This window comes from Desmodus rotundus, chromosome 7, assembly GCF_022682495.2.
Source record: "Desmodus rotundus isolate HL8 chromosome 7, HLdesRot8A.1, whole genome shotgun sequence".
NCBI classification, from domain to species: Eukaryota; Metazoa; Chordata; class Mammalia; order Chiroptera; family Phyllostomidae; genus Desmodus; species Desmodus rotundus.
The window spans coordinates 76,674,668-76,698,644 of record NC_071393.1 but is presented as its reverse complement, the minus strand read 5'-3'; the positions used below and the strand labels follow the sequence as shown (position 1 = coordinate 76,698,644).

General features: G+C 45.3%; 1 protein-coding gene across 2 annotated transcripts in view; it reads left to right on the top strand.

Annotated features, from left to right (window-relative positions):
- The window catches only part of TGM7 (transglutaminase 7), a 37,221-nt gene extending 13,868 nt beyond the window's left edge, over positions 1–23,353 (top strand). For both annotated transcript variants that reach the window (XM_045202182.2, XM_045202183.2), the window contains exons 2-13: positions 9,430–9,612; positions 10,071–10,316; positions 11,083–11,201; positions 13,184–13,312; positions 13,396–13,573; positions 15,912–16,050; positions 18,151–18,254; positions 18,626–18,868; positions 20,308–20,634; positions 21,079–21,239; positions 22,566–22,699; positions 22,944–23,353. In XM_045202182.2, the coding sequence (XP_045058117.1) occupies positions 9,430–9,612; positions 10,071–10,316; positions 11,083–11,201; positions 13,184–13,312; positions 13,396–13,573; positions 15,912–16,050; positions 18,151–18,254; positions 18,626–18,868; positions 20,308–20,634; positions 21,079–21,239; positions 22,566–22,699; positions 22,944–23,103 (2,123 nt within the window). In that variant the 3' untranslated portion in view covers positions 23,104–23,353. The remainder of the gene's footprint in view (positions 1–9,429; positions 9,613–10,070; positions 10,317–11,082; positions 11,202–13,183; positions 13,313–13,395; positions 13,574–15,911; positions 16,051–18,150; positions 18,255–18,625; positions 18,869–20,307; positions 20,635–21,078; positions 21,240–22,565; positions 22,700–22,943) is intronic.
- The last annotated feature ends 624 nt before the right edge of the window (positions 23,354–23,977 follow it).

Here is a 23,977-nt window from a genome sequence, read left to right as displayed (position 1 = left end):
CTCCTCTCCCCCTCCCCAGAAAACCCTCCATGTGATATCCATTTCTCTGATTCTGTTCCTGTTCTAGTTGCTTGCTTAGTTTTTGTTTTCATTGTTTTTCTTTTCTTTTAGGTTCATTTGTTGATAGTTGTTTGTTGTCATTTACTATTCATAGTTTTTTTTTTCATTCATATTGTAAATATTTATTGAGCTCCAGGCTCTGTTCTATGTGCTTGAGACTGCATGAGTGAAGAAAATACATAAGGATCCTGCCCTCATGTGTCATTCAATTCTAAGTAGGAGAGAGAGTGAATAAACAACAAGCATAATTTATTTTAAATAGCTTTACTGAGATGTAACTCACATGCCAGAAAACCCATCCATTTAAAATATACAATTCAATGGTTTTTATTGTATTCAGAGTTGGGAACCCATCATTTTCTTTTTTTTTTTGATATATTTATTGATTATGCTATTACAGTTGTCCCATTTCCGCCCCTTCACTCAACTCCATCCTGCCCACCTCCTCCCTTCCACATTCCCCCCCCTATAGTTCATGTCCATGGGTCATACTTATAAGTTCTCTGGCTTCTACATTTCCTACACTATTCTTACCCTCCCCCTGTCTATTTTCCACCTGTCATTTATGCTATTTATTCTCTGTACCTTTCCCCCTCTCTCCCCCTCCCAATCCCCTATTGATAACCCTCCATGTGATCTCCATTTCTGTGGTTCTGTTTCTGTTCTAGTTGTTTGCTTAGTTTGCTTTTGTTTTTGTTTTACGTGTGGTTGTTAATAACTGTGTTTGCTGTCATTTTTACTGTTCATAGTTTTTATCTTCTTTTTCTTAGATAAGTCCCTTTAACATTTCATATAATAATGGCTTGGTGATGATGAACTCCTTTAACTTGACCTTATCTGAGAAGCACTTTATCTGCCCTTTCATTCTAAATGAAAGCTTTGCTGGATACAGTAATCTCGGATGTAGGCCCTTGCCTTTCATGACTTGGAATACTTCTTGCCAGTCCCTTCTTGCCTGTAAGGTCTCTTTGGAGAAATCAGCTGACAGTCTTATGGGAACCCCTTTGTAGGTAACTGTGTCCTTTTCTCTTGCTGCTTCTAAGATTCTCTCCTTCTGCTTAATCTTAGGTAATGTAATTTTGATGTGCCTTGGTGTGTTCCTCCTTGGGTCCAGCTTCTTTGGGACTCTCTGAGCTTCCTGGACTTCCTGGAAGTCTATTTCCTTTGCCAGATTGGGGAAGTTCTCCTTCATTATTTGTTCAAATAAGTTTTCAATTTTTTGTTCTTCCTCTTCTCCTTCTGGCACCCCTATAATTCGGATGTTGGAATGTTTCAAGATGTCCTGGAGGTTCCTAAGCCTCTCCTCATTTTTCCGAGTTCTTGTTTCTTCATTCTTTTCTGGTTGGATGTTTCTTTCTTCCTTCTGGTCCACACCATTGATTTGAGTCCCAGTTTCCTTCGCATCACTATTGGTTCCCTGTACATTTTCCTTTGTTTCTCTTAGCATAGGCTGTATTTTTTCATCTAGTTTTCGACCATATTCAACCAATTCTGTGAGTGTCTTAATAACCAGTGTTTTGAACTGTGCATCCAATAGGTTGGCCATCTCTTCCTCGCTTAATTGTATTTTTTCTGGAGCTTTGAAGTGTTCTGTCATTTGGGCCATTTTTTTTTTTTTTTTTTTTGTCTTGGCGTGTCTGTTACTTAAATGAATGGAGCCTTAAGTGTTCCTGGGGCGGGGTAACGCTGGTCGCTGCACTGTGATGCTGTACGTGGGGGAGGGGCCGAGAGGGAGTAATGGCGCCCACTCCACTCTCCACCGGATTTCAGTCTTTCATTCCGCTACCCACAATCAAATTGGGCCCCTCTGGTGCTGGTTCCCGAGTGGGTGCGCTTGTGCACACTCTAGGCCCCTGTGGGTCTCTCCAACGACCTCTCCTGTGAGGCTGGGAGTCTCTCCTGCTGCCGCCCCAACCCCCACGGGTGTTTTCAATCAGAGGTCTGAGGCTTTATTTCCCCACGCTGGAGCCCTGGGTTACGCTGTCTGCTTCGCTCCCCGCCATTTGTCCCGGTTTATCTGTGCGCGAATGTGGGGCTGCAGGGTCTGCTAGTGGTCAGACTGCCTGCCCCGTTCGTCCCACACTCCGCCAGTCTCAGTCCCACCAAGGCAACTTGAGTCCTCTCCGCCCCCCCCCCCACCCCCCGGCTGCCCGTCTCCGCCCCTCCTACCGGTCTGGATGAATGTTTCTTTTTTATCTACTTGATGTCGGACTTCCTTGCCGTTCGATTTTCTGTCAGTTCTGGTTGTGCGAGGAGGTGCAGTGTGTCTACCTACACCGCCATCTTGGTTCTCCCTATTTATAGTTTTTGATCTTCTTCAATTTCTTACATAAGTCCCCTTAACATTTTATATAATAAGGGTTTGGTGATGATGAACTCCTTTAATTTGACCTTATCCGGGAAGCACTTTCTCTGCCCTTTCATTCTAAATGAAAGCTTTGCTGGATACAGTTAATCTTGGATGTAGGTCCTTGACTTTCATGACTTGGAATACTTCTTTCCAGCCCCTCTTGCCTGTAAGGTTTCTTTTGAGAAATCATCTGGTAGTCTTATGGGAACTCCTTTGTAGGTAAGTCTCTCCTTTCCTCTTGCTGCTTTTAAGATTCTCTCTTTATCTTTAATCTTGGGTAACTTAATGATAGTGTGCCTTGGTGTGTTCCTCTTTGGGTCCAACTTCTTTGGGACTGTCTGGGCTTCCAGGACTTCCTGGAAGTGTATTTCCTTCACCAGATTGGGGGAGTTTTCCTTCATCATTTTTCCAAATAAGTTTTCAATTTCTTGCTGTTGTTCTCTTTCTGGCACTACTATGATTCAGATGTTGGAACGTTTAAAATTGTCCCAGATGTTCCTAAGCCTCTCTTCATTTTTTTTTTTGAATTCTTCTTTCTTCATTCTGTTCCAGTTGGATGCTTATCTCTTCCTTTTGTTCCAAATCTTTGATTTGAGTCCTGGTTTCCTCCGTTACTGTTGGCTTCCTGAATATTTTGCTTTGTTTCACTTTGGGTAGCCTTCATTCATTCTTTCATTTTGTGACCAAGTTCAATCAGTTCTGTGAGCATTTTGGTGACCAGGGCTTTGAACTCTCCATCAGATAGGTTGGCTATCTCCTCATCACTTAGCTCTCTTTCTGGAGTTTTGCTCTGTCCTTTCATTTGGGCCCTATTTCTTTGTCTTGGAGCACCTGTTAAGTTGTAAGGGGGCGGGGCCTTAGGTATTCACCAGGGCAGGGAAAGCCTCCTTGCTGCTCTGCAGCACTGTCTGTCCGGTAGGGTCCAGAGTGGGAACAATGCAGCTCGCCTGCTTAGCTCTATCCCCACTTTCCAATGAATTCTTGTGTGAGATTGGGAGTTTCTCTCACTGTGGCAACCCTGCCATAGACCACAGTCAGCTCTGAGGCTCAGTTTCCTATTCAGCCAGCCCCACCCACATGGTCCACTGCCTTGCCACGGGTTCTCTCCATCTGCCCATCTTACTGGTCTGGTTGTTCTGGTTGACTGTTTCTGTAATTCCTTGGTTGTCGGAGTTCCGTGCAGTTTGATTTTCTGGCACTTCTCGTTGCTTATTGATTTTAGATTGTTTGTTATCCTCCTTTTGGTTGTGCGAGGAAGTGAAGGGTTTCTACCTATGCCTCCATCTTGGCGGGAACCCTTCTTTGTCCTTTTTTTTGTCGATTACATCAAGATGAGAGGAATAAAGTTCGTGTATCCGACTCTTACTGTGAGATTATTTAAGTTGCATTGAACATCCTTATGCTTACATTTTTGTACACAAATTATGATTTTTTATCCTCACCTGAGAACATTTTTCCATCTCTTTTAGAGAGAGAGAAAGAGAGAAACATCGATGTGTGGAGAAACATCAATAGGTTGCCTTCTCATATGTGCCCTGACCAGGGATTGAACCCGTGACATTTTGATCTGTAGAATGACCAATTGAACCACAATGGTCAGGCCCAAATTATGATTTTTTTAAAAGAAAAAGTTCCTGGAGGAGGAACTTATGACTCAAAGGTATTTGTGTTTTAAGGCTTTCTTTTATTTTGTAATAAGTATTGACATATTGCCCTCAGAAAGGTATATAACTTTTATTCTCCCGTCGGGGATAGGTGTGCACATTACTACTGAAGCCAACAGCAGCAGCTTGGTGCTATTACCCTCACAAGCTCTTCTCCTTCTGTGCCTCTACAGCCTCACTTCCCTTCTGCCAGATCACTCTCCTCCTCCTTCATGCATGTATGCACATATCCATTCAGCAAACATCTCTGAACACCTACAAGGGGAGACAATTGTAAAGGGTTAGGGGGCAGGCTCTGTGCCAGCCCACCTGAATATGAATCCCAGCTCTGCTCTGAAGGTCAGAAACAATATTAACACATCTATAGAGAGTGGTTGTGAGAATGTAAATGATTTAAGTCCTGTCAAACACTTCAGACAGTGCCTGACATGTAGTAAGAATTAAGCAAGATCATTAGTTATAATTATAATAATTAGGAACCATGTTCCATCCTAGGCAGGTGTAAGAAGGTGGCCAAAGACTCTTTTGTGGAACTAATTCTAGATATGATTAAGTGCTCTGCAGAAAATACAGAAGGCGTTGAGATGGTAGTGACCATAGTAGGAGGTGGGGCATCATCTTCAAAGACCAAATAAAGTCCCTGATCAGTGGTTGCCTCTGAGCCAAGACTCAAAGGGAGAGATAAAACCTTCCACAAGAGCTTTGATCTCTCAGAGGGCAAGAGCTTCCCATCTCAGAATTCATTGAAGGCACAGAGGGCTGTTTTAACATCTTTTGTTTTTTTTAAGACTGGTAATACATGGGGATATATTTTGATCCTTTTTTAAAAAATATATTTTATTGATTATGCTATTACAGTTGTCCCATTTCCCCCCTTCACTCCACTCCATCCTGCAACCCCCCCTCCCAGCCACACTCCCCCCCTATAGTTCATGTCCATGGGTCATACTTACAAGTTCTTTGGCTTCTACATTTCCTACACTATTCTTACCCTCCCCCTGTCTATTTTCTACCTACCATTTATACTACTTATTCTTTCTTTTCCCCCTCTCACCCCCTCCCACTCCCCTGTTGATAACCCTCCATGTGATTTCCATTTCTGTGGTTCTGTTCCTGTTCTAGTTGTTTGCTTAGTTTTCTTTTGTTTTGGTTTTAGGTGTGGTTGTTAATAACTGTGTTTGCTGTCATTTTTACTGTTCATAGTTTTTATCTTCTTTTTCTTAGATAAGTCCCTTTAACATTTCATATAATAAGGGCTTGGTGATGATGAACTTCTTGAACTTGACCTTATCTGAGAAGCACTTTATCTGACCTACCATTCTAAATGAAAGTTTTGCTGGATAGAGTAATCTTGGATGTAGGTCCTTGACTTTCATGACTTGGAATACTTCTTGCCAGTCCCTTCTTGCCTGTAAGGTCTCTTTTGAGAAACCAGCTGACAGTCTTATGGGAAGTCCTTTGTAGGTAACTGTCTCCTTTTCTCTTGCTGATTTTAAGATTCTCTCCTTCTCTTTAATCTTGGCCAATTTAATTATGATGTGCCTTGCTTTGGTGTGTTCCTCCTTGGATCCAACTTCTTTGGGACTGTCTGAGCTTCCTGACTTCCTGGAAGTCTATTTCCTTCGCCCGATTGGAGAAGTTCTTCATTATTTGTTCAAATAAGTTTTCAATTTTTTGTTCTTCCTCTTCTCCTTCTGGTACCCCTATAATTCGGATGTTGGAACGTTTCAAGATGTCCTGGAGGTTCCTAAGCCTCTCCTCATTTTTCCGAATTCTTGTTTCTTCATTTTCTGGTTGGATGTTTCTTTCTTCCTTCTGGTCCACACCATTGATTTGAGTCCCCATTTCCTCCCCATCACTATTGGTTCCCTGTACATTTTCCTTCATTTCAGTCAGCATAGTCTTCATTTTTTCATCTAATTTGCGACCAAATTCAACCAATTCTGTGAGCATCCTGATTACCAGTGTTTTGAACTGTGCATCTGATAGGTTGTCTATCTCTTCATCGCTTAGTTGTATTTTTTCTGGAGCTTTGATCTGTTCTTTCATTTGGGCCATTTTTTATTTTGTCTTGGCGCACCTGTTACCTAAAGGGGCGGAGCCTTAGGTGTTCACTGGGGGTGGGGTAATGCTGGTCACTGCGCTGTGACGCTGTACGTGGGGGAGGGGCTGAGAGGGAGCAATGGCACTTGCTCCATTCTCTGCCAGATTTCAGTCACTTCCTCCGCTACCCACAATCAAATTGGGCCCTTCTGGTGCTGCTTCCCAAGAAGGTGGGTTTGTGTATATTCTATACCCCTGTGGGTCTCTCCATTGAACTCAGCTGTGAGGCTGGGAGTTTCTTTCGCTGCTGCCTCAACCCCCAAGGGGTTTTCAATCAGTGGTTTGAGGCTTTATTTCCCCATGCTGGAACTCTGGATTGTGGGGTCTGTCACCCATTCCACCAGCTGCTGCCTCTCCAGCCAGCTGCAGCTTTGTGCGCCCTGCTCCACAATCTGCCACCTTGCTGGGTCCGCCAGCTGCCGCCTTGCCACGAGTCCTCTCCACCCGGCTGCCCCTCCTACCGGTCTGGATGAATGTTTCTTCTTTATCTCCTTGGTTGTCAGACTTCCATACAGTTTGATTTTCAGTCAGTTCTGATTGTTTTTTGTTTTTAAATTGTTGATGTCCTTCTTTTGGTTGTGCAAGGAGGCAGAGTGTGTCTACTTATGCCTCCATCTTGGCCGGAAGTTTTTTTTCAATCCTTTATATGTCCTTGTCTTTGTATTAATCAAGCACCAGGAGTCATGTGGCTGGGGCTTACCTCTCCTCTTACTTGTTACTAACTCTCGTGGGCCTGTGGCCAAGTCAAGAAGGTCTTGTGGACATGACATGTTTACTAATTGATCCTGCTTGATTTCCTGCTTTGTTGAACCTCTTCCTGATCTCTTGGCTTTTATTCCTGCTCCCTCGAAGGTCCTCCCTTTGGTTCTCTGAAGTCATTGTCTCCCTGACATGAAAGGCACTTCAGTGGGCCAAAAGCGTAATTACATTAAATGGAATTAAAAAAGAAAACCTGAGCCTCCAATGAAGAATGAGTTTACTCTGTGCACTGCAACTTTGGGCATGAAGAGGAAGACAGCTTTCTTCTTCCTCCTCCCTCTTTTCCCTAAACCAAGACTCAGCCTGGGTCAAGGGGAAATGGAGTTGGCTGCCCATGGGGACTGTGCTTTGAGCTGTGACCAGCACCCTGGAAAAGGCTGCCCCCGGTACTGGCCCGTCCTGTGGAAGTGTGTTCTTCACTGCCTGTTCTGGGTATCTGATCGTTCAGGGTGGAATGGCACTATGTATGGGGTTGAGAGGCTTTGTGGGAAGGTTCAGTAGGTCTTGGTATGAAAATGTCAGGACCCTCAGGAACAAATGATATCTAGCCATATTCCAACAGGATCTAAGCCAGTTTTTTTCAAACTTTTTGACTATGACCCATAGTTTACATCATGACTGGGAGCAAACTCGAGATTTTCCTACAGGATGCTGTTTGGCAGCATCCCCAGCCTCTACCCCTTAGATGTCAGTAGCAGCCTTTCCCCCAGTTGACAACTGAAAATGTCTCCAGGCATTGCCATATGTCCTCCAGGGGACAAACTTTCCCCAGCTGAGAACCACTGAGATAAATTAATGTGCTGCTAGGGGAAAAGACCTAATAGATTTTTTGTTGACAGAAATGCAATAAAAATCACCAGCAAAAATAGCAAAGCAAATGCAATCTGAGGCTGCATTATTCCTAGTACTAAGAGCAATTAATGAAGGCCCTCCTTTTGGTGAAGTGCTTCTTGTGTACCTGCTGCTACACTAAGGTCTTTACCTGTGAATTCTCACTTAATGTCCATATGAACACTATGAGGTACAATTGGCATTGTCTCCATTTTTCAGCTGAGGACACGGATGCCTAGGGACTTTAAATGACTCACTCAAGGACTCACAGTTGAGGCAGTGAGAGCCTGCACTCTTGTACACTGTGTTGTGAGAATTCTTCTCTTTTAAGTATATTTTATTGATTATGCTATTACAGTTTTCCCAATTTTTTCTCCTTTATCCCCCTCCGCCCTGCACCCCCATCCCACCAGCAGCCCCCCTCCTTAGTTCATGTCCATGGGTCGTACATATAGGTTCTTTGGCTTCTCCATTTCCTATGCTATTCTTAACTTCCCCCTGTCTATTTTGTACATACCATTTATGCTTCTTATTCTCTGTACCTTTCCCCCCCAATCTCCCCCTCCCCTTCCCTCCTGATAACCCTCCATGTGATCTCCATTTCTGTGATTCTGTTCCTGTTCTGGTTGTTTGTTCAGTTTGTTTTTGTTTTTTAGGTTCAGTTGTTGATAGTTGTGTTTGTTATCATTTTACTGTTCATAGTTTTGATCTTTTTTTCTTACATAAGTCCCTTTAACATTTCATATAATAAGGGCTCAGTGATGATGAACTCCTTTAACTTGACCTTACCTGGAAAGCACTTTATCTGCCCTTCCATTCTAAATGATAGCTTTGCTAGATAGAGTAATCTAGGTTGTAGGTCCTTGCCTTTCATGACTTTGAATATTTCTTTCCAGTCCCTTCTTGCCTGTTAGGTTTCTTTTGAGAAACCAGCTGATAGTCTTATGGGAACCCCTTTGTAGGTAACTGTCTCCTTTCCTCTTGGTGCTTTTAAGATTCTCTCTTTATCTTTAATCTTGGATAATGTAATTATGATGTGTTTTGGTGTGTTCCTCCTTGGGTCCAAATGAGAATTCTTAAACTGTACACTAGGTATACCCATACAGTAGCACCCCAGGAAGCAGTAGTAAATGCCTTCCTTTACTGGGAACATGGTTGAGAAGCAAGAAATAACCTATGAGTAACCCTGAGGCTTCCACCTGCCCTGTATCCTAAAGTAGGAACTTGCCTGTAGCTGAGCCTCCTGTCAGCTCATTGACTTAATTCATACAAAATTCTTATTGTTCTTTCTTTAATCAGCAGAATAACAGAGTAATTTATAGAAAGAACATCAATACAAATGGTTAATGGTATATGGTGGGGTAAGTTTCAGTTATCTGGAAACAATTTGCTTTCCGGGACCTTAATTCCCAAGCACTATGGCTCCGGGTCCAGGTCCAGAGGTCACTGGGGTCATTGCGCCCTAACTGAGGCCATGGTCTTCTGGATCACCCTCTGAGATCGAGTCCTGCAACCACGGAGTAGGGTGGCAGAAGGCCTAAGGTCTGGGCAGGAATCTCATCTAAGTCAGAGCCAGGTGCCACAGAAATGATTGACAATGTCAGGGAATGCTGTGCCCAGGGAACCACAGTGGGTAGTGACCTGTGCCTCCATCTCTCCCAGTGGCAGCCCTAGAGCTCAGGTCTGTCGACCTGCAGAGCCCCAGGAACAACAAGGCTCATCACACGCAGGAGATGGGCCTTAAGCGGCTCATTGTGCGCCGGGGCCAGCCCTTCATGCTCCAACTGCATTTCAACCGACCCTTCCACTGGGGGACCGACCACATTACCTTCATAGCTGAGACTGGTGAGTTCACCCTCCCCACAGCAAAGTTCACCTGTAGGGCCCCTACCTGTCTTTTCTGAGCTGCCCTTCCTTTTTTCTCCTTGGATTCCTTAGGACGTTGTTAGCACCCTACTAGTTTTGTTAAGAAAGAATTTGGCCAACTCAGAAAACTGAAGTTGTAATAATAACAACCAACCTTTAAATATACTACAGGCACTGTTCTAAACTTCAGACCCATAAACTTATTTAATCCTTGTGACAAGACTTTCAGGTGGGTACTATTATGATCCCATTTCACAGATAAAAAACTGAGGCCCAGAGATCTTAAGTGGCTTGCCCAAGGACACCCAGTGGCAGTAAAAACCTTAAACCAAGAGGTTTAACAAGTGTTGGGAAAAGGTGAGGGTCCTTCCAGGATGCCTGGAATCATGTCATGTAGACTTTTTAACCTCACCTTGGAGTCATTCTTTTCTACACAGGACCAGCCCCCATGGAGCTGTCAGGAACGCAAGCCACCTTCTCACTCACCCAGGCCCAACAAGGGAATGTCTGGAGTGCTTCTGACTTCACCATCGACTCCAACATACTATCTCTCTCCCTTTTCACACCATCCAATGCAGTCATTGGCTCCTACACTCTGAAGATAGAGACCTCTCAAGGCCAGGATTACAGTGCCACTCACTTCCTGGGGACTTTCATCCTGCTTTTTAACCCTTGGAGTGCAGGTACAGCTTGCTCATAGGTGGTGATGCTAACTTGATCCATTGGGAATGTTCTGTACAATTCTACTTAGAGAGCCCAGAAGATAAAATATTGCACATCTATGCAATACGTTACCTTATGCTCACCAAAAATCTTCTTTACAAGGAATTTTTAGTAGCATGATGAAAATGTTCATGGTGTGATTTTCTTTTTTAATCTTGTATCTCCTCAGCAAAACATAGCACTGTTGAGTGTCTATTACATCCCATGGAGAACTTCAGCCTCAGGTCACAGCATTAACAGCCCCACATGTTGGTCCCATACACTCTCTTTTGAAATGACTTGTATGGTGTGAGATTAAGTGAAATAGATTAGGAGATGGAACATAATGTGATATGTAATATATTACATATACATTCAGGGAAAGAGGGAGTGGCCAGAATACACCAAAATGTGAGTGTCTCTGAGGAGTAGAAATCAGTGGTTTTCATTATCTTATTTCCATCATTGATGTTTTCCAAATCTCTACAACAAGCTTGTCACTTTTACAATCAACAAAAGATAATCAATATTTTTTAAAAGTATAGATTTTATCTCTGGCCTCTACAAAAACATATAGTAGACTTTTAAGGGGTCCACTCTTGATTTCTATTTTCATCAACTTATTGCTTTTCCTTTTTCCAGAAAGATAATTTTCATCACTGTTTTAATTTTTTCTACTCTGTGTGTGTGTGTGTGTGTGTGTTTTGGTTTGGTGTTCTACCCCCTCTACTCCTCTTAATTGCTCAGAAGACGATGTCTACCTGCCAAGTGAAATACTGCTGCAGGAGTATATCATGATGGACTACGGCTTTGTGTACAAAGGTCAGGAGAGATTCATCACCTCCTGGCCCTGGAACTACGGGCAGGTAACACTAACCAGGAAGGTGGGCTCACAAACAGCCACTAACAAGTCTGGGTGTGTGGTGCTGGACCAATTTCCCATCCAGTGAGAAGGGCAAGGAAGGAAAGGAAGATGCCTTTCTTTTTTAGTTTAGGTTTTTTTTTTTAAGATTTTATTCATTTATTTTTAGATAGAGGGAAAGGGTGGGAGAAAGAGAGGGAGAGAAACATCAATGTGTGGTTGCTTCTCATGTGCCCCCTACTGAGGACCTGGCCTGCAACCCAGGCATGTGCCCTGTCTGGGAATCAAACCAGTGACTCTTTAGTTTGCAGGCCAGCACACAATCCACTGAGCTACATCAGCCAGGGATCCTTTTTAGTTTTTAATATTTTATTGTGAAAATCTCAAAACATAATCATAGTAGACTGGCTATTGTAGTGAACCTTCATGAACCTGTCTCTCAGCTTCAGCCGTGGTCAATTTATGGTGAGTCTTGTCTTGTCTACACCAGGGGTTTGCAAACTATGGGTCAAGTGTGGCCTCTCTGTTTTCACATGGCCCACAAACTAAGAATGACTTTCACATTTTTAAATTGTTGGAAAAAATATCAGTAATATTCTGTGATGTGCAAATTATATAAAGTTCAAATTTCTGTGTTTATAAATACCATTTTAAAAAATCCTCATCTGAGGAAACATTTATTGATTTTTTAATAGAGGAAAGAAGGGAGAGAGAGAGAGAGAGAGAGAGAGAGAAGCATAGATTGGTTGCCTCCCATATGTGCCCATGTGCCCCGACTGGGGACCAAACCTGCAACCTAGGTATGTGCCCTGACAGGGAATTGAACCCGCAACCTTTTGGTGCACGATACAACATTCCAACCAACTGAGCTACCAGGCCAGGGCCATAAATACCATTTTATTGGAACACAAGTATGCTCATTCATTAGGTGTCATCTGTGGCTCCTTTTGTGCTACAATGGCAGAGCTGAGTAGTTGAAACAGAATCCCTCTGGCCTGCGAAGCCTAAAATATTTACTATTTGTTCCTTTACAAAAAAAAGTTTGCTGATCTCTCATTTATATTCCTCCAGTCTTCCTGCACCGCACCACCTCATCCACCTCATCACTGGATTTTTTTGAAGCAAATGATAGATACTGTATCATTTAATCCAGTAATACTTCAGAATATAGCTCTAAAAGATGATGACTCTTTCTGAAAACCTGAACCACAATACATTATCGGAACTGAAGAAAAGTGAACAGCAATTATTTTATAACATCAAATATCCACTTAGTATACAGGGCTGGGGGGTTAGATTTTCCACCCTCAAATCCCAACCGTGGCTGGTACAGTTTCTGTCTGTCCACACACCAGGAGGTAGGAATCGGGGGAAGCAGGGAGCCTTATTAAGGAAGATCAGCTTCCCTGGTCTCCAACTATGACAGCTTGTGTAGCTTTTTGAAGCTGAGACAAATACCAGTGCATTTGGCAGCCAAAAGCTTTGCGACATGTCACAAATACATGTCCTGTGCTGACGTCAGTGCTGAATACTCCACCTGATTTTAAGGCTCTGCACACTCCTCTCCCTCTCCGCACATGCCTTGCCCTATATTTAGCTCTCTGATTTTTTCCCACAAGTCCTCCAGAAATGAAAATCTCTAAGCCCCTGTCCTGGGTACCAACCATGCTCAAAGATCTCACCCTCCTCTCTCCTCTCTACCTCATCTTTCAAAGCCTACCAGCTCCAATAGCCTTCTCCTATCGCTTCAGTCAATGAGGATCTTTCATCTCTCTGAATTCTCTTTGTATTTTCCATCAGAGCCACACAGGTCAGTTTTTCAGAATTCCTATTTTGATTTATAAGCTCTTTGAAGGCAGAACTTTGCCTGCTATTTAGCCCCACCCTCACACACACCTTCCCTAAAAGTCTGTTACTTACTTGAAGTTTCAGCATTCCAGACATTTTTACCCTTCTCTTTTTTTCTCCCTTGTAATCGCTTGGAAGTTTGAAGAGGGCATCATAGATATCTGCTTTGAGATCCTGAACAAGAGCTTGTACTTCTTAGAGAACCCATCCAAAGACTACTCCCAGAGGAATGACGTGGTGTACATCTGCAGGGTGGTGAGCGCCATGGTGAGGAGCTTCCACGCCCCTGCTGGAGGGCAGTCTGGGCTTCCGGGAGGCACTGTGGAAACCCACCCATCTGTCCTTTGCAGATCAACAGCAATGATGACAATGGCGTGCTGCAGGGGAACTGGGGAGAGGACTACTCCCTGGGGGTCAGCCCGCTGGAGTGGAATGGCAGCGTGGCCATCCTGCGGCAGTGGTCAGCCAGGGGCGGGAAGCCTGTGAAGTATGGACAGTGCTGGGTCTTTGCGGGTGTTATGTGCACTGGTGAGTGAGGGGAGATAGAAATGCAGAATCACTGATTTCACCTTCGTGATAACCCTTTGAGGTCGGGCTCTGCCATCTCCATTTTCTCATGAGTTAACTGTGGCTTGCCCACAGCTAAGGAGTTGTGGGCACTCAGCTCTTAACCAGCATGCTCTACGGTCTTGAGGAGTCCTGCACATTTACCCAGCAGGGAGGTTGACCTGTTGCAATGACTCCACAGTCTCCTTGATGGAGCGTTTTTCTGCCACCTGCTCAGGCTTCTCAGTTCAAGGTGAGCCTGGAGTCAGGACAGGTTTGGGAAGCTTGAGGTGCAAGCAGACGGTCCGGGAGAGCGGATCTCACCTGTAGGCAGAGGTGCCAGCTCCCAAATGCTTTTCAGAGAGATTCTTGAGGAGTTACAATCAGAGATTTGCTACTTGCTAACTACCCTTAAGGAGCATTGCTGTTTTATGCATTATCAGTTATTTACAATTTAGTGCAAATTTGTTGATCAGATTGTCTGCAAAGATGAGAGAAGATGGAAAGTACTGAGGTGCCCGCCTGTCTTCCCCAGTGCAAGGCAGGAATTCCTTTCACAGTGCTGCATGCCACGCTGTGGGGCTCAGTGAATGTTGGCTGAACTCATGGGTCGACTGAGTTGGAGAATGAGGAAGCACAGAATAGGAAGGACAGAGACAGGGGACAAAGACAAAGTTCTAGATTTTTCTGAGAGGGGCACCAGAGCTTGGCTGTTATGTATAGGTGCTTCGGACAGAGAAGAACTTCAAATCTGAGTGTTCAAATCAAGTGACCTCACGTTACCCATCTGTTTTCAGTGGAAATGCTCAGGACAGTGCCAGCATTTAGTAGAGTCAAATTTACCCTTGGGGTGGCTAGGTAGGTGTTATGGAGGAGGGCTCAGGCTGTTAGAGTTTGAGATGAGAAGGAGAAGGTCTAAGTCTGTGTCCCTGCTCTGCCTCTGAGCCTGTCCCCACTCCCAGGCCCTAGAGTTCTGGGGCTGTTGAGCAAGGGCTCCCATCAAGTTGCTTCTGGCCATTTGCAGCCCTGGTCTAGCTCTCATTCTCGGTAAGGGTTTGTGAAAAGCCCAGGAGCTGTGCTGGGTGTGGACAGGTGATTGTAGACAGGTGTAGCTCTTTGGGGCGCTTGAATGAATAGAAACAAAGATTGGTCAATCTCAATAGTCCTTTTACGTTTCAAAGCACTGTTATCCTCCCAGCAGCCACAGTAGGACCATCTGCTCCCCCCATCCCCCCAATAGAAGAGGAGTGGGATGACCTCCCTCTAAACTCCTTGCCTTGGTCACATCTGGCTCTTGGCTTGATTTCATCTGGCCCTGGGCAGGTGTGTGTGGTGATGATCACCTTGGTGTAAGGTCCGCTTTGTGAGAGTAGATCTGTGAAATCTTAACTCAGCTTTAAAAAGCCTGTGTAGCACCATCTTCACAGCCACAAGAGGATGCTGTTGCCTTAACAAAGATGGTTATTGCCTCCTTGTACTTGCACGTTCCCTTTGTTAGTCTATCTTGCCCCTCTCTTCATTCTTGGATTTGTTTCCTAGCTCCGCCAAACCCCTGTCTTTCAGTAGAATTACAGATCCACAATTCCGGAACTGAAAATCATCTGGTCCAATTCCTCCTTTTGTTACATACAAGGAGACTAAGGCCCATAGAAGTTAAGCCTAAGGTCACACATCTTCTTTTCTGAAACTGGCCACAGCAGAGACCTAAATTCTTACATTTTCGTTCGAATTATAAAATGTTTTAGATCCTTTGGGGTTTTTTTTTTTGATTGTTTATTTTTTTAAAGATTTTTTTAATTTATTTCCTTTTAGAGATAGGGAAGGGAGGGAGAAAGAGAGGGAGAGAAACATCAATGTGTGAATGAGACATGGACTGATTGCCTCCCATTCTCCCCCAACTGGGGACCTGGCCAGCAACCCAGGCATGTGCCCTGGCCAGGAGTGGAACCAGTGACTTTTCGGTCTACAGGCTGGCACTCAATCCACTGAGCCATACCAGCCAGGGCTAGACTCTTTGTTTTTAATTTGGAAAGCTGATGAATGGGAGAAACCCTAAATGATAAATTGAGTTATTAAATATTTTAAATGACCATGGAATGATTTTTTCTCCTGGTGGGCAGAGACCATCAATAGGGCAGGTGGGCAGCAGGGTTTTGGGCCTGGGTGTGGTGTTCTGAGAACGAAGGAGTTATAGGTATGAATCTGTAAGGATCTTGGCCTTCTTTTTCTCCTCAGCAAGAAAGTTAGAAAGTATGCCTGGGATACCAGTGATTTGGCTTGAAATGAACTCCGTGATTCTCCATTCTTTTCTTCTCTTTAGTAATGAGATGTTTAGGTGTTCCAACCCGTATTGTTTCCAATTTCCGTTCCGCACACAACATGGATGGGAATTTGACCTTAGATACCTACTATGACCGAAATGCGGAAATGCTGTCAACTCCGAAACGAGACAAAATATGGTAAGGGGCACTTGTCTTGAACAGATGTCTGCTGTATCCCAAGTAGGATAGGAAAATTCTGATCTAGATCCCTCTTGCCGTCAGGCAATATTGCCCTGTATGTTGTTGCTGATGCTCAGAGAAAAAGTTCCCAACCCAGGAGACTGTTCTGGCTAATTAGATCATCACATCAAACTCATTTCAGAGATAGAAGACTATGGGATAACATTCTGAAGCTGGCAAGCAGATGAATAGATCGAACCTGTGAATACTGACCTCAAGATCCGCGTTCATCTTATTCTTCCTGTTTTGGGTCTTTCTGCTTGCACCATTCTCTACTTCCCCTGTCAGGACAAAGCCTAAGGGAGCTACCTCTGCATGCTTCCTTCAGTCTCTCTTGACTTCTTCCTCTCCCTGCCTCACTCCCACTCTGAGTGTGTGTGCATGTGTGCCTGTGTGAATGAGTGTGTGCATATCTCTGTGTGTCCCTTTGTTTTTGGAACTCTAGTCTCTTTCCCTGGTTCCTTTCTCCTCTGCTCTACTCCAAATCTGACTTCCTGTTTTTCCTTTTCCAGCCAGTTTCCAGGTAAGACCCTTGAGTTGCATTGAGAACTAGCTGCTCCCTCTCTGTCTCTGAGCTCCTAGAAGGCTGAAACCACTCAGATCTAAGAAGCAGGGGTGGTCCTGACTGGTGGGGCTCAGTTGGCTGGGTGACATTCTGTAAAGCGAAGGGTCACCAGTTTGATTCCTAGTCAGTGCACATGCCTGGGTTGCAGGTTCTGTCCCCTTCCAGATTGTAGACAAGAGGCAACCAGCCGATGTTTCTCCCTCACAACAATGTTTCTCTTCCCTCTCTTTCTCCTTCTTCTTTCCTCGCTCTAAAAATAAATAAATAAAATCTTTTTTTTAAAAAAAAGCATGTGTGTATCTGAGAATATATCGCTCATGTAGAATTCTGTGAATGACTAACCTAAATGTAATCATGAGGAAATACCAGCGAAGCCAAAAGTGAGGACCATTCTGGTAGAACAAACAAACAAACAAACACTCTATTCAGATTTCAGTGTAATAAAACAAAGGCTGAGGAACAGTTCCAGAATAACGGGTCAAGGAATCCTGGACAACTAAATGCAATGTGTGATTCTGGACTGGATGGAAAAGAATGCTATAAAGCAGGGGTGTCCAACCCACTGTCCATGGGCTGCGTGTGGCCCAGGATGGCTATGAATGTGGCCCGACACAGAATTAATTTACTTAAAAATTTACTTAAATTTTATGAGATTTTACTTAAATTTACTTAAATTCCTATGAATTTACTTGAAACATTATGAGATTTTTTGTTTTCATTAGTGTTTGTGTATTTAATGTGTGACCCAAGACAACTCTTCTTCCAGTGTGGCCCAGAGATGCCAAAAGTTTGGACACCCCTGCAAGGATAACTACTATTAGGTCAATGGACAAAATTGAACTATAGACAGCAAATTAGATTTTTATTTATTTATTTATTTATTTATTTTTAGAGAGAGGGGAAGGGAGGGAGAAAGAGAGGGAGAGAAACATTAATGTGTGGTTGCCCCTCACATGGCCTCCACTGGGGACCTGGCCCACAACCCAGGCATGTGCCCTGACTGAGAATTGAACCAGCGACCCTTTGGTTTGCAGCCCATGCTCAATCCACTGAGCTACATCAGCCAGGGCACAAATTAGATTTTTTAAGTATTGTATAAATATTAAATGTATGAGGTTGATAACTGTATAAATTATATAAGGGATAATTGCTATTCTAAGGAAATATTCACTGAAGTAAAAAAAGAAAAAAGAAAAGATATAATCTCCACATCAATACTGAAAGTAAGCCAATGATAAGTCAAATAGGTCAAAATGTTAACAATCTATGAATTGGGTCTATGTACTATTAGACTATGGACTATGTACTATCGGGTCTATTTTGTACTATTTTTGTACTATTTTTGTAACTCCTGTAAGCTTGAAATTCCAAATAAGAAATTTTTTAAAAAGAAGAAGAAGAAACAATGACATCAGCAAGCACTTAGTGTAGTGTCTCATACCTGGCAAATTTGCTGAAACTGTGAGTCCTCATCACCTTCCTCCTTTCTGTAGGAATTTCCATGTCTGGAATGAGTGCTGGATGATCCGGAAAGATCTCCCACCAGGGTACAATGGGTGGCAGGTTCTGGATCCCACTCCCCAGGAAACCAGCAGCGGTGAGTGAGGACCACCGTGGGAGGGTCTGGGCTCTGTGGAAAGGCCGATCAGGGTGAAGCAACCTGAGCAAGAGGCCAGAAACAAGAAGTATTTTTCCCACTTTATCCCCTTCCCAAAGTCAAAGCAGAGACAACTTTGGGTCAGGAGTCTGACTTTGACCTTGACAGGCTAGATAACCTCTCAGTTGTTTTCTCACCTTTAAAGTGGGAGGATGATGCTAACTGTCGCTTCTCAGGGTGGCTGTTAAGAATCAGCTGAATTAATGGGAACTGCCTGTCCCGTCTCCCTACTTCTCACAACCATGACCAGCTGCCCTGGTCCCTGTGTCAGCAGCCATGTCAGCTGTTCTCCACTCCTGTTCCCTGTGCAGGGCTGTTCTGCTGTGGCCCTGCCTCCGTGAGGGCCATCAAGGAAGGGGATGTTCACCTGCCCTATGACACCCCATTTGTGTATGCTGAGGTGAATGCCGATGAAGTCATTTGGCTTTTTGCGGATGGCCAGGCCCGGGAAATCCTGGCCCACAACACCAGTTCCATTGGGAATAACATCAGCACCAAGATGGTAGGATCAGACCAGCGCCAGGACATCACCAGCTTCTACAAGTACCCAGAAGGTACCTGGGGTTCGGGGGATTTGGGGAGGGTGGTGGGTATAACCTCCTTTGTGTTGCCTCCCAGTGGGCATAGATCCCACATTAAAATCATCACCACATAAAGACTTCCTCATGGCAAACTCTCAGGGCTTTCCTGAGCCCTGACCATGTGGCCCCAGGGCAGGGTTGCTGGATTTAGCAAATGAAAATATAGGATGTCCAGTTAAATTTGAATTCTAGATAAATTCAGACAAAAAAAAATTATTAGTATAAGTGTGTCTCAAATATTGCATGTGATATTCTTATACTAAAAATTATTTGTTGTTTGTCTAAATTTCAAATTTAATTGAATGTCCTTGATTTTACCTGGCAACTCTCTTCTGGGGTCACATCACAGACTCCTGTCATGGCAGTGGGGGTGGCAGCAAGGGGAGAGGCAGATGCTCAGGGAGGGAAAGGGCTTCCAGGCCTGTGGAAGGGAGTAGACACCCCACAGAGAAGGCCAGGGCGGAGTCAGGCTGCCTGGATACTAACAAGGGCTTGCTATGTTCTAGCTGTGTAAGCCCGGACACATTCTTATCACCCCCGTGCCTCTACTTTCTCATCTGTAAAATGGGTTAACAGTATCTCAGATGGCTGTTGTAAGGGTTTAATGAGTTAATGCATGGAAACTACTTGGAATAGTGGTTCTGGTGCTCAGTAAATATTTTAGAGAGGTCCACAGTTTGGAGTGAGTTGGGGTTAAGACTGAATGTTGAATAGCCCCTAGGGGCAAGAGATAAAGCTCTATTTAGAAGGCTTGAGCATATATATATACCTATATTTTAAAAAATATTTTATTTACTTATTTTCAGAGGGAGGGGAGGGGAAGGGAGAGAGAGTGAGAAACACAGATGATCATGAGAAGCATCAGTTGGTTGCCTCTTGCAGGCCCACAACCAGGGACCTGGCCCACAAGCCAGGCATGTGCCCTGACCTGGAATCCAACCAGTGACCTTCGGTTCACAGGCCAGTGCTCAATCCACTGAACCACACCAGCCAGGTCCTTGAGCATATATTTTAGAAGTGAGGATGCTGGTGGGGAAGAGAAGGCTCTAGCTTTGATGATGACGGTAGTGACAGCAGTGGCAATATTGTTGACAAAGAACAACTCATTTAACCCAAATTTTTGGCAACTCTATGAGGCAAGGAGATGGCCCCAGGTTCTAGATGACAGCTGAGCTCTGAGAGATTAAAGGACTATGACAGAGGAAGGATTTAAATCCAGCACCAAGCAACACCAATCCCCCTGTTCTCAGCCACGGTGCCGCTGCTGCATTGCCTCCTGACATAGCTATTCCTCTGCTTAGGGATTCGAAAGGGGACCTGGGAGCTGCCAATGGCTTGTTTCCCTAAGAAGGTCATTGGCTGGCCCCTTGACCCCTCCCACTGAACTCTTTACTGTCTCTCCTTTCTGCGAGGATCCCCTGAGGAGCGGTCTGTTTTCATGAAGGCATCCAAGAAAATGCTGGGCTCCAGAAGGGCCTCTTCACCCTTACTGGATCTGCTGGGGTCCGGGGACTCTCAGGATCAGCCAGCGCAGCTGCAGCTTCGCCTGGCCAGGACACCTGAGTGGGGCCAGGACCTGCTGCTGAAGCTGCATGCCATGAGGGTGCCAACCAGAGCCCATCCCCAGGGTCCCATCAGACTGGAGGTGCGCTTCTGTGCACAGGCCCTGCTACACAAGGGTGGCACTCGGGAGCCCCTCTGGAGGCAAATAGTGCACTTGAACCTGGACTTTGGGGAGGGTGAGTATGAGGCAGGCCTGGAAAGTTAGCTACAGAGGGAGAAGGGGACTTTGGAGCCATGAAGAAAGCTGGGCTGGACCAGCCAGATCACACAGAGACTCCCACATCTCCCCAACACACACACACACACACACGCGCCCGTGCGCACAAACACACTCGCCAGGCACTGAAGCTGCTGTTGGTAGGAGGTTGGATGCTAAGTGTTGTACTTCTGATAACATCCCACCAGGTGAAACACATCAGTGACCTCTGGGTGCAACAGGGAAAGGGTAAGCTTTCTGTCGCTCTCTTATACACACAGACCCTTTCACACACCCATCTAGACTCACACAATTCTTCTTTCTCACACCCAAACTGATTTTTCCTCTCACACACGTTTCCTCCTACCCCCTTGCTTTCTGAGACCCATGCCCTAGTCTCAAGATGTCTTTTGTCTGTGCTTAGAGATACAGTGGCCGCTCTTGCTACCTTACAACAATTACAGAAACAAGCTGACGGATGAAAAGCTGATACGCGTGTCTGGCATCGCTGAGGTGGAGGGGACAGGGAGGTCCATACTGGTCCTAAAAGATATCTCTTTGGAGCCTCCCCACTTATCTATTGAGGTAAGGCATCTGCACACTTCTGGGAACCAGGCCAGGGGCCCTCTGACTCATCCAACCCAGGGCTTAGGGGTACAGCAGCAAGAGACACAGCCTCTGTCCCAACACCGAGTGGATGACCAAAGCACGATGAGGTGTGATCTTTTGTGCTCTGTGCAGAGCTCAGGACAGACCATGTAGGCCTCCTAGAGGAGGTGACATTTTACAGAAGATTCAAATGGAATGTAGAATATAGGAAGACACTATGTAGATGTACGAAATAGAGATGAAGGCATTTTAAGTAAGGAAGTAGCTTTGCAGAGGCAGAGGCAAGAAAGACCATGACTGGGAGATAGAGTCGAGGAGGTTTGAGAGAGAAACACCACAAGTCAAATTCAAAACGTGACTGCTGATAAGATAGGGGTGACAAGGAAGAGGGAAACAAATGAAAGGTGAGCCTGAGACTTCGTGATCAGACACTTGAGTGGCTGGCAAGGCCATTGGATTAGGAAGGAATACAGGTAAAGGAAGGGTAAAGGGAGGAGGGCAGGATGTTCCTCATCTCCTGTTGCCAGGGTTTCCTTCCCCTGAAGCCCTTTCCCCACTTTCCCCTCGCACTCTAAAAGACTTCCCCTGAGCCTAGTCACAACCTGGCTTTGCACCTCATGGCTTCCCAACAGCACACCCCATACCTACCCAGAACGAGAATTGAGTGACTCCATGTCATAAACCACCTGGTCACCTGCTGGTTTTCACCTGGGCATGCTGTCAGGCCAAGTGATGTCAGGCAGCCTTCACCAACAGTGGGCAGAATCACAAGCAGTCAGCCTGGTGCTGAGGTGAGAGCCCTGCCCGTTACCTGAAGTCTGGTTACAACAGGATCCAATGCAAATGCATCAGACACCAACTAGGCTATTAATTGGTCCCCATCAGTAAGGAGCCTGGGGATGATTTGTATGACTATGTTGGATTCCAAAGTTATTTTTACCTGTTCTACTTTGACGCCCTCATTAGAGTACAATGGATGTGTTTCTTTTTAACACAGCTCTCCTATTAGATTGGAGCTGGCACTGAAACGGAGATCTAATTGCCATTCTGAACTAGATGATAGAGAGAGAAATAGATTTCAGCTCGGTACCAATTTGCAACCACTGGTGGTTTCCTTCTAAGACAGGCCAGGATGTGTGTTAACCGTGAATACTCTCAGCTCATATTCTTTTCTCCCAACTTCAGTGTTTTAGGTCTAAATAAACAGCCCCTGGTGATCAACAGAAGGATGGGGGAGTGAGGTTACTGGAGTGCAGGAATGAGATCGGTTGCCCGCGATATCCCTGTCTTCTCCCCACACAGGTCTCGGAGAAGGCTGAGGTGGGCAAAGCACTGAGAGTCCACATCACCTTCACCAACACCCGAACAGTGGCTCTGAGTCACTGTACGATGGTGCTGGAGGGAAGTGGCCTCATCCATGGCCAGTTATCAAATGAGTAAGTGACATCGTCATTCACCTGTCTTATGCTGGTCTCTTCCAGGGGGTTCCTCGTAGGGTCATAGGACAGTCCTCAGTCTCCTGGATGGTGCCTCTGTGTACCCATCTTCCCACCCTCCTCAGGGAAGGTTGGCTCTGTGGTGTGGGGAGGTGGGAAGTGCTTCCCGACCAAGGGGGAAAACCGGATTACCCATCCCACCAGTTACTCCTCAGGGCTCTAATGAGCTCCTTTTCACTTTCAGCCTTGGAACTCTGCTGGCCGGACACACCATCCAAATTCAGTTGGACCTCTACCCCTTCAAAGCTGGACACCGCCAGCTGCAAGTCCTCATCAGCAGCCATGAAGTCAAGGAGATCAAGGGTTACAAGGGCATCTCTGTAGCTGCAGTCAGGGCTTCTTGACCACCCCCCTCATCTCAGGCCCTCCCCTCCCCTGGCCCAATTTCCTGGTGCCCTCCAGTAGCCCTGTCAACCCCTCTGATGCCTTCCCTGACCTCTTGCAATTGGTCCTTCCCCTGCATCCATGACCACCCAGTCCCGTGCCTGCCCCAGCGTACTCCTGAAGGTGTAGTTGCTCCTTCTCTCTTCTCTTCCCTGCCTGCCTGGGGTGAATGTAGCTCTGTTAGAACACTGTGAATTTGGGGAAGAGACAATAAAGATGTATTTGATTGATCAATGGTGTTCTGTCTTCTGTACTTACAAGGTACTTATCGCCACCAGCCTATCTCTGGGCTGCCTGCCATATGGCTGGACCCTCCCTGCCCTTGTCTTCTCTCTCTTCCTTTAAGGGACCATGCAAAAAATAAGCCCAACAAGATTCTTCTAAATCAGCCTCTCCAGAATCAAGGATCACAGTGTCTCCACTAAAATTGTTAGCCTGCAGGCAGAGGCTAGAGGGAGGTCTGGGGGACTGTGATGGCAGTGTGATGGGGACTGGACAGAAGCTGCCTGGCAGGGCTTCTCTGCTGCTGGCCTGAGAACATGGGGGCAGCTGGGCAGGGTCCACTCAGGGCAGCCCCAAGATAACTGGGAAGCACTTGGTACCTGGAGTGCAATAAAGCAAGTCGTAATCTCTTTGCTGGTGGAAGGTCTCACCTTAAATTTGTAAAAAATAGAACATCTGTGAAGCTCAGTCAAACAGAGCACAATAAAATGAGGTATGCCTGTATGTGGAACCTGAGAAAGCTGAACTCGTAGAAACAGAGTGTGGGTGGTTGCCAGGAGCTGGGGATGGGAGACACGGGGAGATGCTGGTTAACAGATGAACATGTTGTAT